This window comes from Alligator mississippiensis, chromosome 3, assembly GCF_030867095.1.
Source record: "Alligator mississippiensis isolate rAllMis1 chromosome 3, rAllMis1, whole genome shotgun sequence".
Classification (NCBI taxonomy): Eukaryota; Metazoa; Chordata; order Crocodylia; family Alligatoridae; genus Alligator; species Alligator mississippiensis.
Window position 1 is genome coordinate 228800360 of NC_081826.1, and position 14036 is coordinate 228814395.

At 47.4% G+C, this 14036-nt stretch overlaps 2 protein-coding genes across 3 annotated transcripts in view; one reads left to right on the forward strand and one right to left on the reverse strand.

Moving 5' to 3' along the window:
- SLC25A46 (solute carrier family 25 member 46) overlaps positions 1 to 11436 on the reverse strand; it is a 35027-nt gene extending 23591 nt beyond the window's left edge. Inside the window, exon 1 of the mRNA XM_006274165.4 lies at positions 11064 to 11436. Coding sequence (XP_006274227.1) covers positions 11064 to 11322 — 259 coding nt within the window. The 5' untranslated portion in view covers positions 11323 to 11436. The remainder of the gene's footprint in view (positions 1 to 11063) is intronic.
- Positions 11437 to 11754: 318 nt separating this feature from the next.
- The window catches only part of TMEM232 (transmembrane protein 232), a 66138-nt gene continuing 63856 nt past the window's right edge, over positions 11755 to 14036 (forward strand). Inside the window, exons 1-2 of one of the 2 annotated variants that reach the window (XM_019484320.2) lie at positions 11755 to 11808; positions 13675 to 13864. Coding sequence is in view for 1 of the 2 variants with exons in the window: in XM_059724952.1 (XP_059580935.1) it covers positions 13842 to 13864 (23 nt within the window). In the remaining variant the exon portion in view is untranslated. The other variant, XM_059724952.1, reaches the window with a different exon arrangement.

A 14036-nucleotide genomic window follows, 5' to 3' on the forward strand; every position in this document is an offset into this window, starting at 1 on the left:
AGCCCTGAACTGACTGGGCCTTGTCAATTCCAATGGTACTGCTAGAGCAGTCATTCTCTGTAGTGCCACAGCACCCCAGACTGCTATGGGTGCCCTCCACCCTCTGTGCTAGGGGTGCTGCCACGGCTAGGTAAAAGGGCCCCAAGCAGCTGCTGTATGCGTGCCTTGTCATGCATCAGGGCTGCCTGATATCCCTGAAGCAGACAGGTGAGCTGGTTAAGTGCTGCAGCCTTTCCTACTCCAGCCCACCCCATGCTCCCCCCAGAAAGAGGCGCACAGGACAGTTCGACCTATCCCTCTTTGTGGAAGATGCCGTGCAGGGTTGGACCAGGAAAGGCTGCAGATCAAATTGGCTCTCCTGCCTGTTTTAGGCTTAACAGAGAGCCCTACCACAGCAGGAGAGCACATGTGCGGCAGCCCTACCTGGTCTGGCTGTACAGCAGGCACATGGGGCACTTTTACCTGGCCATGGTGGTTAACAACCACTGAGGTAAGTAGAAGCAGAAGAGCTGTTTGGAACTGAAGGAAATTCAAACAGACATTGATCAGAGGACATTAAAAGAACTCTGTATTAACTCTCCAAACAGATGCAATTAGTTCATTGTTTAAACAGACAGAACTAGAGACACAGTATCCCAGATTCAATAGGGTTTTGGTTTTTTAAAAATCTGGTCCAAGTCACTGTAGCAGACTGTGCAGTGTCTGCTTTTAACTCTCCAATGCTGCTCTGTTCCAAAGCATTAAAAACTCAGAAGCCTAGTCAGAAAGCTGGGTGATTCAAAGATATATTTTCGTCAATCAAGGTTCAACTGATTGTGAAACAACAGGTTAGGGTCTATTTAGAAAAAAAATGGACATATACACGTCCACGGGGTCGGGTGGGATACACCTGAGGGAGCTGAGGAACTTGGCTGATGTGATTGCAGAGCCACTGGCCATCATCTTTGAAAACTCATGGCTACGAGAGGTCCCAGATGATTGGAAAAGGGCAAACACAGCACCCATATTTAAGAAAGGGAAGGAGGATCCAGGGAACTACAGACTAGTCAGCCTCACCTCAGTCCCTGGAAAAATCATGGAGCAGACCCTCAAGGAATCCATTCCTAAGCAATTGGGGGAGAAGGTGATTAGGAACAGTCAGCATAGGTTCACCAAGGGCAAGTCATGCCTGACCAATCTGATTTTCTTCTCTGAGATGATTGGCTCTGTGGATGCAGGAAGACTAGTGGATGTGGTGTACCTTGCTTTTAGCTAGGCTTTGATACTATCTCCCACACCATTCTCGCAGGCAAGTGAAACAAGTATGGGCTGGATGAATGGACTGGACTGTAAGGTGAACAGAAAACTGGCTGGCACATTGGGCTCAGAAGATAGTAATCAATGGCTTGCTGTCTAGTTGGCAGTCGGTATCAAGTGGAATGCCCCAGGGGTCGATTCTGGGGTTGGTTTTGTTTGATACCTTCATCCACCACCTGGAAGGTGGCATAGAGTGCACCCTCAGCAAGTCTGCAGATGACACCAAACTGGGGGTGTACTAGATACGTGGAGGGCAGGGTTTGGATTCAAAGAGACCTAGACAAATGGAGGATTGGGCCAAAAGGAATCTTAAAACGTTCAACAAGGACAGGTGCAAAGTCCTACATTTAGGACAGAACAACCCCATGCACCAGTACAGCCTGGGGGCTGACTGGCTGGGCAGCAGCTCCGCAGAAAAGGACCTGGGGGTTACAGTGGATAACAAGTTGAATATGAGCCATCAGTGTGCACTTGTTGCCAAGAAGGCCAATGACATACTGGGCTGCATTGGTACGTGTGTTGCCAGCAGGTCAACGGAAGTGATTCTTCCCCTCTATTCAGCACTGGAAAGGCCACATCTGGAGTACTGTGTCAGGTTTTGGGCCCCTCACTATGGAAAGGATGTGGACAATAGGAGACAGCTCAGCAGAGGGCAACAAAAATGATGAGAGGGCTGGGGCACATGACTTCTGAAGAGAGTCTGAGGGAACTGGGCTTATTTAGTCTAAAGAAGAGAAGACTGAGAAGGGATTTAATAGCAGCTTTCCTGAAGGAGGTAGACTGTTTCTAGTGGTGGCAGATGACAGAACAAGGTGTAACAGTTTCAAGCTGTAGCAAGGTAAGTTTAGGTTAGATATTAGGAAGAATTCCCTCACTAGGAAGGTAGTAAAACACTGGAACAGCTAACACAGAGAGGTTGTGGAATCTCCATCCTTGGAAGTTTAAGATCCGGCTAGACAAAGCTTTGGCTGGGATGATCTAGTTGAGGATGGTCCTGCTTTGAGCAGGTATTTGGACTAGATGACCTCCTGAGGTCCCTTCCAACCCTAATTTTCTATTATTCTATTATTCTAACTCCCCCTGTCAACGTGGCAAGATTTTTCGTACCAAATCCCACCCCACCCCAATCTCGTCTAAAGCATTTTTCCTTAAAAAACATATGGAACACATTGCAGTAGTTCACTGGTTCTCAACCTGGGATACTGCCACATTCAAAGAAGTCATGGTACCCCTACTCTAAAAAAGGTTGAGGATCACTTTGTTAGAGACACAAGACACTAAGCTTAGGGACCTCAGTAATATATATAAAAAAAAACACAGTGAAAGCTTCACCTGCAATCAATTAGCATTCTTCACATTAAGCACTTTCACAATAAAATACATACTCCAAGCAAATGTGCAGCCTATTTTCAGTCCCGGGACTACATACTTAAATGGAGTACACTGTATCTGACAGCTTTTAAGCTACCGTACGAATGAACAACCTTGATAGATTCAGAAATCAAAAAGTACAGGGAATGAAACTGACACCTAGCAGTCTCCTGGAGTTACAGCTGAAGCATATCAAGAAACATTAGACAGCTAGGGCCACCACCACTAAACAACAGCTATTCAGTTAGGACTCATCTCTAATATGTCAAAAGGACAGACCTTTTTCATTAACACCAAGTTCCTTTTACCTTATTCAGTAGGACGACACCCAGACAGTAGCTTCTTTAAATGCATGGTGTCTTTTTTTTAAGCATATAAAGATGAGAGATTTGAAGCTTTGGTATGATACTCTTAGCTTAAAGATTCATTTAGCAATTGAAAATGCATACCTATTTAATTACAATGGAAATCCCTACAATAGCAAGAAACTAGCTTGGTTCTTTTAATCAAAAACCTTCCTAATTAATAATCACTTATAATAGGTTTGGAAGAAGAGTGAGAGGGGACCTGGTAGCAGCTTATTGTTACACTAGGGGAGTACATCAAGGGCTCAGTGAGCAACTGTTCACCAGGGCACGGAGGGGAAAACCAGGAGTAAGGGCCACAAACTCTTGGAAGATCTATTCAGGCTCAACGTTAGGAAACACTTCTTCACTGTGAGGGTGTCCAGACTATGGAATAAGCTCCCTCCAGAGGTGCTGCAATCACCTAACCTGGAAATCTTCAAGAGGAGACCTTGCTGGAGTCATCTGACCCACAGTTACCTTTCCTGCTTGGTGCAGGGTGCTAGACCCGATGATCTTCTGAGGTCCCTTCCAGCCCTGCAATCTGTGAATCTCTTTATAGTTAAGACACACTGATTCTTCCTTAAAAGCTTGATTTTGATTCCTAGTTGATCAAAATAAGAATATGTTCCATCTTAGGTTTTGCATGTATATTCAGACACTAGAAAAGAATTTGGAAAATTTCTGATTTAGATGACAGGTTTTCATGTTATGAGTGATGAAAGGTTAGAATGATTTAGACCTGAAACTATGGCAAATCGTACATCAGAAAGATTTGTCCAAAAAAACAAAAACCAAGCTTATTTTACTAGATTATCTCTTCAGAGATCTAATCATAAAATGATTTTGATTGATTTTAATATTCTGAGATGAATAGATATATATTTTTAAATGTTACATCCAATGTAACTGAAGTTTGCCAAAAGCTCAGTGGAGCTAAATTTTCCTTGAAGTCATGTTTCAAATCTGGATTTTTAAAAGTAGACTCTTCATTCCATGCTGAAGTGCCTAAATAAAGCAGTCAGTTTAGAAATCCATATTTAAGTTCTTAAACATGTTATCTGACATTAAACTGTCATAAAGGTCTGTACTCTAAGTGTCAATGGGAACCACAGGCACTTCTGACACCTGTGAAAAACAAAACCTAGCTATCTAGGTCAGTGATTCTTAACTTTTTTTGTACCAGGACCCGTTTGCAAACATGGATGATCAGCCCTGACCCAGTGCCCCTCACTCCCGACCTGCTGCCTCCCCCACTTCCAGGCTCCAGCCACCTCAGTGTGTGGGGTGGGGGAGGAGGTGTGGGGTATGGAACTCTGCCAGCCTGAAAGGGAAAAGTCACCATTTTCCAAATAGTTCTCCTTTAAAGGAGAATCCATTTTTAAAGTTTGTTTGCAACCCTTTAAACTATTCTTGTGACCCACTTTTGGGTCGCAACCGATGTATTGAGAAACACTGATCTAGGCCACTGACGGACATGAAGGGGAAAAAGTCCCAGCGCTTTACTGGAAGAGGAAGTGCATTAGTTTGACCTGGCTCCTCAGTGCCTGTATAGATCAGGTGCTTCAGTGGGGCTTTTTGGCGCTTTTATCTAAATTGATTCAATCAGCTATTAGATAAAAGCACTAAAAAGCCCTGCTGAAGTGCCAGATCTATACAGACATTGGGCAAGATGGGTCAAACTAACACAATGCCTCTTCTGGGTGCGTCTTGCACTCAGCATGGGGGTGCGCCAAGCTGAAAGTAAGGCGTCATCCCCCCCGCTACATTTGTAAGCAGCCCTAGTTTGGGGGATGAAGGAGGTGGGGGGAACAACTCTGCTTCACTCACTAACCTCTTCATCAAAAGCTAGCATTGTGAAAGTGCCTTATCCTGAAGCCTTTTCAGAAAGTTCACTGGGAGAACAAAACAGTTCAGGAAAGGAGTCAGGTCTCTCACTGCCTGTTCTGTGTCATCACCAGCTAAACCCATTGCTATCAATCTCCTTGATTAAAGTCAGTGGCAATTGAACATAAATTTCTTGAGCATGGCAACAAGCACTTTTTCTACCCTTTCAACTTGTAATGCAAGGAAAGGCAGCTTTTTCTTCTTGATTCAGTAGTTCCTCACTCTGCTTCAACAGCTCTTGCCAATAGGAAGATCAAGAAAAAAGGTCAGTGCTTCTCCCACTAGTATCTGATCCACTGGCTATCCACCTCTTCCTCTTTGAATAGACAGAAGATGTTAGTTTAAAAGCAAAACAAATGTTTTCTGCAAATTCTCTCATATTTTAAGAGTGCAAGGAACAAAGCCATATATTCCACCCACAAAGCAGAAACAGCTTTCCCCAACCCTCTTTTATAAGCAGCCATGTTCCCAAAGACACCCTCAGTAGCTATAAAAAGCAGATGCTATCCTTCTGTACTGGCATTAGGGCTTACACAGTCTTCCCATCTCCACCAAAGAGGTTGACCTCACATAGTTTACGTAAGGGTAAAAAAATCGCATGCCTCCTCAAGAAGTAGGATGTTAAATCAACTCCATAAAAGAAGCAAGAAAATATTCCTCTATGGGAATTATATCTTATTTCCGGATACTGGGTTGGGAAAATGTGCCTGTCCTAAAGGAAAAACATAGCATGTATGACACTGTGTACATCAGGCTTGTCCAACATGCGGCCCGCCAAGCCATTTTCTTTGGCCCGAGGTCCCTCGCTCGGGACAGGCGAGGAGTCCTGGCTCCTGCTCCACAGCGGTGGCGGGGGAGCAGCGAGGTGAGGTGGGCAGGGTCGGCCCGCAGGCCCCAGCTGGCAGCGAGGGGAGGGGAGGGGAGGGGAGCTGATTACCCCAGTGGGGCCGGGCTCATCAGTGAGCCGGGTCTCGCCGCCGCTGCTCCAAGGGCTGCATGGCACGGGGCTGCCCCAGCCGCGCCTGACTAGACGAGCTGGGGACAGCACGTGCAACTTCTTCTCTGGCTCCACCCCTTGCCCCCAGTACCCGGCCAAGGGAGCTGCAGCATGGCCCGCGTCCTGCCCGCGTGTGTGGTGGACGGAGGCATGGGGTAAGTTCCCGTGTGGAGCAGGGGACGCCTCGGGGCTGGGCCGGGGCTGCGGGGCGCATGGTTGCCGAAGCCGGGCTGGGCAGGAGGCAGGAGAAGCCTGGCCCAGAGGCTGCATTTGTCCCTCAGACTGGGACATCCAGGATGGAGAGATACAAGGGAGGGCACACATGCACACACACGTGCAGATATACACACACACATGCACGCTGAAGTGTGTGGCAGTGAGCAGAGCCAGAACAGCTGTCAGAAGCACAGTGCCTTTCTCACCACAGCCAGGGATGCAGACTGGGGCACTGGCCAGACTGGGTGCTCTGCATGTGTTCTGTCTGACTCACACCTCTGGCCCTGTCCCCATCCTGATACCTGCAGCTGCATCCTGGCCATGAGTCCCTGGCTGGGCAGGGGCAGCCAACCCCAGCCTCACACTCCCCTCTTCACTTAGGGCAGGATATGGCCAGGCCAGACTGGGCTCTCCACATGGGGCTGCAACGCGGCTGACTTTGACTTAGCTCAGCAGCACACAGCCAGGATGCAAAAGCAGGTGCCAGAATGGGACCAGAGCCATGAGTCAGAGCAGGGCAGACAGAGCACATGCAGCATCCCCAACCTGGCCAGAACCCCAGCCTACAGCCCTTGCTCCAGTGACAAAAGTACCATGCTTCCCAGCACATCCCAATAGCTGCTTTGGCTCTGTCTGCTGCAACACACATGTGCTTGAAAGCGCGCGCAATTGCGCGCACGCACGCGCACACACACGCGCACACACAGCCCCAACCCCCCAGGTCCCATATTCCCACCAATCTGGTACTTTTGCTTAAATTTTCTCCAGTGGCTGGGACACGGAGAGCCTATATTTTGTTGCTTTGAGTAGTTTCCACTCTGGCTGATCTTTTCCACATTTGATCTGTCAACTTGCATTATGCTTCTTTCATTCATTGAGAGGTGAGTAGAAGTGAAAGTGTTTATTTTAGTCAAGTGTTTGGTATTATTTCATTCTTGCTTTTATATTGTTTTTTGGGGGGATTTTAAGCCACATTTCCAGACCCATTTCATTGTCACTTCCTGCAACTTCATTGGTGTCAAAGGTCATGTGACATCATTTCCTGATGTGATACCACTTCCTGTGAGGTCTTTGAATATGGCTCACTGGCCCACTGGGTGATAAAAAGTTCATGATCCGGCCCCACATTCAAAAAGGCTGGACACTTCTGGTGTACATACTTCAAAAAAATTAGTATTTATAAAATTAATCACACTAAATGAGAAACATTAAATTCACTTAAGGAAAACAGGTAATAAAATTAGTATAACACTGATAACTCTCAAAAAAACCCCGAAAACAAAGCACCAAAAATTAGGTTAAAAAAAAAAAAAAAACAACAGGAAGACCCTCCAGTCAACTAGAACATAAGATGAACAAACATTTGAAATAAAATCTGGGCACATCTGGACACTAACGGAATGATTCATATTAAACTGCATTTCTAAAATTATTCTGATTACATTACCATAATGTGCTGGGTACTATATAAACATAAAAAGACAATTCCAATCCTGAAGTGCTCACCAAGTAAACAGGGCAAAAAAGGAGCAAAGCTTAGCTAAACGAGGTGCTATTCTTTCTTATTTTCTTATATGCTGCATTTTTGAAAATTAAGATTTTTGTAAACAAACATGCCTCTACCTATCCAGATACCATCTGCCTTTGCTGAAAGATTTACAAAATTAGACTGTTTTAAAAGCACAAATAAAAGTGATTCAGTAATAGATGACATAAACATTTGAATGCATTCAGTAGAATAAGGGAAGAACTATTGAGAGTTTTTTTTACAAACTAACAATTCATATCAAGATAAACATGAAAACAAGATTTAGGTTGAACATAATTTAATTAGTCAAGTGTTTTCATATTGAGATTTCATGTGTTTAACACTAACCTTTTGTGTAATTTGGCAATAGGCGTGCGCACACACACACACACACAGAAAACAAAACCTTTGCATGAACTACTTCTCAAGGTCTTAAATAAAGCCATTCATGCAACCATCCAAACCTTCCTGTTCACAATACAAGTACCTTGACATATCACCAGGGATCCAGATTTTCCATTTCCCACAGAAAAAGAGAGAAAACAATGGATTTCCCCTTTTTATCAGAGAAAATGTGGATTTCTCCTTTTAGCAGAGAAACCCAAGGATTCCCTGCTTTTGCAAACACTTCTGCAGGCTAGTTGAGTTCCAGTCTGAAAGACCTGTTTGCAAACAGAGCAGGAAACCCCTAACCCTGCCTGAAGGGGAAGGGAAGGGCAGGGCCTGAGGCTCTGAGTCAGCCAGCTTAGCCTCACTCTTCACTCCTGGAATCTGTGCTGTAAGTGGGCCTTGCAAGGGTCTGGGGGCCCTTGTGGCAGGTCTGGGGGGTTGTGGGTCATGGCAGGAAGCACCATCAGGGCTGTGTGGGGAGCCAGGAGCTGGCCCTGGCCCACCCCCTGCCAGCAGTGGGGGAGCCAGCTTCATGCTGCTTCTGTTGCAGCTGCCTGCTATTGGGGACAGGAAGCTGCAGACTTGGGTCCATGGCCCCATAGCCCTGGCAGCTGGGAGCCCCCTTTGGCAGGCTTGGGGGGACAGGGGCTGTGGGGCAAGAGGTACAAGTAGGGCAGGGGGCTGTTGTGGGGGCTGTGAGGGGCACCAGCAGGGCTAGGGAGTACTGCAGGTGGGGTTAATTTTAATAATGGATTTCAGGGTTTTTAATCAGAGAATTTGCAATTTTTTGTCAGAATTTGTGATTTTTTTTTATTAGAGAAAACCAAGATCCCTGTATATCACTCAGTTTCATCAGGATTATTATTTCAGGGATTTCTGTTCCCTTGAATGATACTGGTAGACAAAAAAATTGGAACAGAGGGCCTAGGTCACATTGCCATTCGGGGTGCACTGATAGAGATTTTTTTGGGTCGATACCAATAGATGATTTGTAAGGAGGAATATCAGCCAATACCAATCCGATTTCCAATACGCAGCCCAGCAGCTTGAAGAGCAGTGTCTGGCTAGTAAGTCTGTTGTGGTGGAAGAGGAGGGAGTAGGAGAGGAGTGTGGGGAAAGCGGGCAAGATCAAGGTCCCTACAATGAGGGAGGGAGTGGGACTGGGGCAGGTGCTCAAATTTGGGGGATTTTTTGCTTCTTTATGAGGCAAAGAGGGTCTAAAAGGCCTTTTTATCATACAGGATCAACCCTCTACTTATTCTATATTTCTAGAAAGGCAATGACTAATATATGTGATACCAAGAATCTAAAATAAAGTTCCTATTCATGCTCTTTAAAACTGCTGAAAGACATGTATTTTCTCAGCTTTTGGATGTGCTCTAAGAAGGTTAAGACTGGGAGTGGGTACACTCAAAGATCAATTTTTGCACAATAGCACCTTGTTGTGGATAGATGGTGGATTATGAACATCAGTTTAATGTATTTATATGAGATATTAAAAATGCCTGTTGTATGCTACAACTATAAAAGAATTAAGCGCGCACAGCTTTTCAGGCCTCCCCTTATAAATCAAACAAAAATAAAATCTACTTCTCTTCCTTACCTTGCAGACCAACTTTTATCTTAAAGAGTGATCCCCATATAATAAATGAAGCTTTCTTTAATGTAATGTTCAATTCTTAGTATTTTTATACAAGCAGACATCAGACTAGTATGGATTTCAAATCAAAACAGGTATATAATGGGCACACTGTCTTAAGTGAGGACACACAGTCTTGGCATTTATTGTACTGGCATCTACTAGCATGTATTAAAAGTGGAACGTAAACCTTTTTACATAATGCATTAGCATTACAAAATACTTTAGAAAAATAAGTATATTAAAAAAGGAAATACCAAAACATAATGGGCATAACTACATTAGGTACAAAAGACAGTTTTACAATGGGCAAAGAAAACATACTGTCTAAATTGCAACTTTTCAGATGAGATGTGAACATTAGATTAACACCCGCTTCTCTCAAAGCTGTAATTAGAGGAATGAATGGGGGGTGAGATCACACAGGGTGGATGCCCAAAAGCCAAAGCGGGCTGGCTAGAGAAGAGACAGTTTACTGAGCAGCTAAAGAAACTTATGAAGAAAAAGTTTTTAAATGGATCCAGAATTAAGGAGAGACCAGAGAAGACGCAGACTGAGAACTAAAGTGGCCTATGATGGGCGATAGTCAGCCGTCTTAGCCTACATCAACCTCAATGCTTCCGAATTCCTCCTGAAAACCTTTTGCTGCTCTGCCACCAACCAGCAAGTTGGATGTAGCAGTCCAACCTATTGATTTATTGGCATCATCCTTCTCACCTGCATAGGAAAGTAGGGCTGGAAGGGGCCACATGAGATCATCCAGTCCAACTCGCTGATAAAAGAAGGATCGTCCATGACTAAAGCATCTAATCTGATGAACTGGTCTTGGGTTCACATAAGCTTGTGCTATACGTGTATATGTACACACACACGGGACACAGAGCCTATCTGGGGGCCAGATTTGGCCCTAAGGCCTAGCACCTCCCCCCCTCCCTGCCCCATATGTTGGGATTGGGGTCTGGCTGCCAGCCACCGCTCCCTCCCAGCACCAGGATCGGGCCCTGGGGCCCAATGCTGCACCTGCCCTGTCCTGTCCTGTGCCAGCACTGGGTCCTGGATGCAGCATGCAGGGCTTGGGGCTCCCCTTGAGGCCAGAGACTTGGCAGCAGGGCAGCAGCAGCTCGACTCCCCACTGGACCCGCAACAGGAGCCAGATGACAACGCACAGGCTGGATGCGGCCTGTGGGCCAGAGACCGAGCAGCCCCGAGTCAGGCCTGAAGGCGTGCACCCGGCCTTGCCGTCCAGCTGCCCTCGAGGCTGCCCAGGGAAGCCCCATGCCTCCCTCCCCCAGCCCGGCCGGCTGCGTGAGGGGCTTCCCGCGGGCGGGGCACAGCGCAGCCTCCCGCTACCCCGCCGTGGGGAGACGCCAGGCCGCGGTGCCCCTCCGGCCTTACCCGCGCTGGAGCCGGCGCCCGCGAAGCACGGCTCCTCGTTGAGGCCGGCGGCGCCGAGCGGCGTGGGTGCCGCGCCGGGCCCAGCCTGCGGGGTCTTGTCCCCCCAGTGCAGGTTGCGGCTGCCCGGGATGTCAGGGGGGGTGCTGACCCAGTGGCTCAGCTCCGAGGAGGCGCTGAAGGACCTGGCGGCTCCCGTCTCATCGCGCCCGCCGCCGCGGTAGCTCAGCCCGTCGAAGCCGTCGGGGCGCCGCGGGTGCATGGCGGCGGGGCCGGGGGAGCGGCGCCGGCGCCTGGGAACCGCCGCGGGTCGCAGTACCTGAGGAGCCAGCAGCAGCACCCCACCACCTTGCACTTCCGGGGTGGAAGCGGAAGTGGGCCACAGGGCCCTGAAGCCTAACTGGGGGCCACGTGATCAGGGAGCGGGCACATACTCCCAAACCATCCTTGCCTCTGTGCCTTCATTGGCCAATAGGGACCCGCAGGGATCACGTGGCCAGAGGAAGGCACCTTTCTCCTCGCATCCTCATTGGCCATTAGGGAGTCGCGGCGGTCATGTGATATGGAAAGGCACACCCCTCTTCCCCCCTATCCCCCATCCTCCCTCAGTGCCCTCATTGGCCAATAGGGAATCTCAGCGGTCATGTGGTACGGGGGCGGGCACACCCCACCCCCCGCGTCCTCCACTCTGTGCAGTCAATGGCCGAGGAGTCGATTAGCGCGGGGAGTGGGGCGTGTTCTCCCATTGGTAGGCGTGAGTCCTCTTGGTGCACTGATTGGTTGGAACTCTTGGGGAGGGGAAGAAAGGGGAAGGCGCTGACTCTCGTGCGGCTGCTTGGGGTACCTGAGTGGGGCGAGGCCCCTCTGGCGTAGGAGTGAAGGCACCTGTTCCGCGCGAGCGGGGGGGGGCGGCCAGAATCCGGCACTGGGGCTTGTGCGGAGGAAAAGCAGGGAACTATGATATTATTACCGCCGTCATCATCGTTAGTAGTAATAACATTGTTACATTATCAAGGACAAAGATAAAAAATAATACATAAAGTATTACTGTTCAGAATACTATTCTGAATGACGATGATACGGTGCACAATTTCTAGCAAAGCACTGACCTGCAGGACGGTTGTCTGAAATGGCAATAGACATTTTGGGGGTTACTTCCCTCTCTTAAAATCAATGTATAAAAAAGTCAAGGGACTTTTAAACTAAGCAACACTGCCCAGCTGTATTGTATGGGCAGATCAGGTCTTTTGGTTGAGATGGTGAGCTTCACAGGCCCTCTGCTCCCAGGTTTAGGTGCCAGGAAACCCCTCATTCATTTGTATTGTGATAGCAATGCATGGCCCTAATGAAAACGAGCCCACTCTACTAGATGTTGAACAAATATATGATAAGCAACAGCCACTATCCAAATAGTCCCATAGATAACAGAAATATCACGGTCTCCTATTTACAGATGGGGAATAGAAACCCAGAGGTCCTGATCTTGCCCAATATCACACAGCAAGTCTGTGGCAGAGCTGGGAATAGATACCAGCTCTCCTAAATCAGTGGGCGTGCCTACACATGTATTATCCATGCCTAAATTTAATACACCTTTACTTAAGGTGCATTAAGGCGGTTTAGGTGCACATTATATGGCACATTACATTTAGGTGCGAATACCTAAGTCGCATTAGTGTACATGCAGACACACTAATGTGCATTAATGCTGTGTGTATCCATTGACGCTTACTGTATTAATGTGCATTACCATATCCACACACACGCTAACGCAACTTAACTATTCATGCTTAAATCTGATACCTGCTTTATGAAGGTATAAAATTTAGGCTCATGGGACTTTTTGACACGTGCAAGCACTGCAACGTCGGGCAGTTTGAAAAGCACCCAATGCTCCAAGACATACAGTTATATAAGCAGCGAAATGTGCGTCAGCGCAAAGAAAATGGTGTTGGTGCACTTTTGAACTGAAACACCTCAGAGGTGCTTTAGGTCAAAAGTGCACGACCACCATTTTCTGCGTGCTGACACACATTTCACCACTTATACAATGGCCCGTGGCACAGCATAGTGTGTGTCAGTTCATATACAGAGCAGACTTGATTAATTGAGTCTGCTCCGAAGTGGCGGATCTTTGGTGTGTCACAGGACAAAAGGGTACGTGTATAAATGTCCATATAGCCGTAAATCACCATTTTTAAGGCTCATTAAGGGCATGCACATGTAGATACACACCCATAATGTGCCTTAAAAATGGCTATTTTAAGCTAAACCAACTTAAAAGAGGCACATGTAGAGGCGCCCAGGGATTCTCAACCAGGGTGCTGCAGCATCCTGGGGTATGTTGAAATCCTTTCAAGGGTAGTGCAGAATGCCATGCAATGATAGCTTCTGTAGGGAGCTGGGTCTTGACCTTGCTACACCTGTCCTCCCTAACAAGCCAGGACCAGAAATGCTGCGGCGAGACCTCACTGCTGTGGGTGTGGTCTCTTTAAAACTGGCATTTTCCAAGGCTGGTGGAGGAAAGCAGAAGCTTAAAAGGCCTATGGAGTTCCAGGCCAGGGGGAGACCAAAATATTGCTGGCACTAAGGTATATTGCTTTCCCCTGGAAAGGGGGCAAGAACCAGGAACAAAGACTTACCAGGTGTTGGAGCAGAGGCGTGGGCAAATGAAGTTTGGGGGAAGCACCAGAGCGCCGGCAGTGAGCTACAGGAAGTCGTGGGGCTCTTTTTGCTGAACACAGAGCTCCCAGGTATCCAGTGACTTGCAGGAAACAAGAGATGAACAGAAACCAGAAGAAACTGTGAGTAATATTGAGAACCTGATGCCAGGAGGGGGAACTAGTCACGTTAATTGGGATTAGAGCCCTATTTGGTAACAGGGTAGGGGGGAAGAGAACTGCATGGGTCATAACTGAGGCAGTGTCCATGGTTTGCGGAGCTACTGCCTGTAGTAATAAGACACATCAGGCCAAT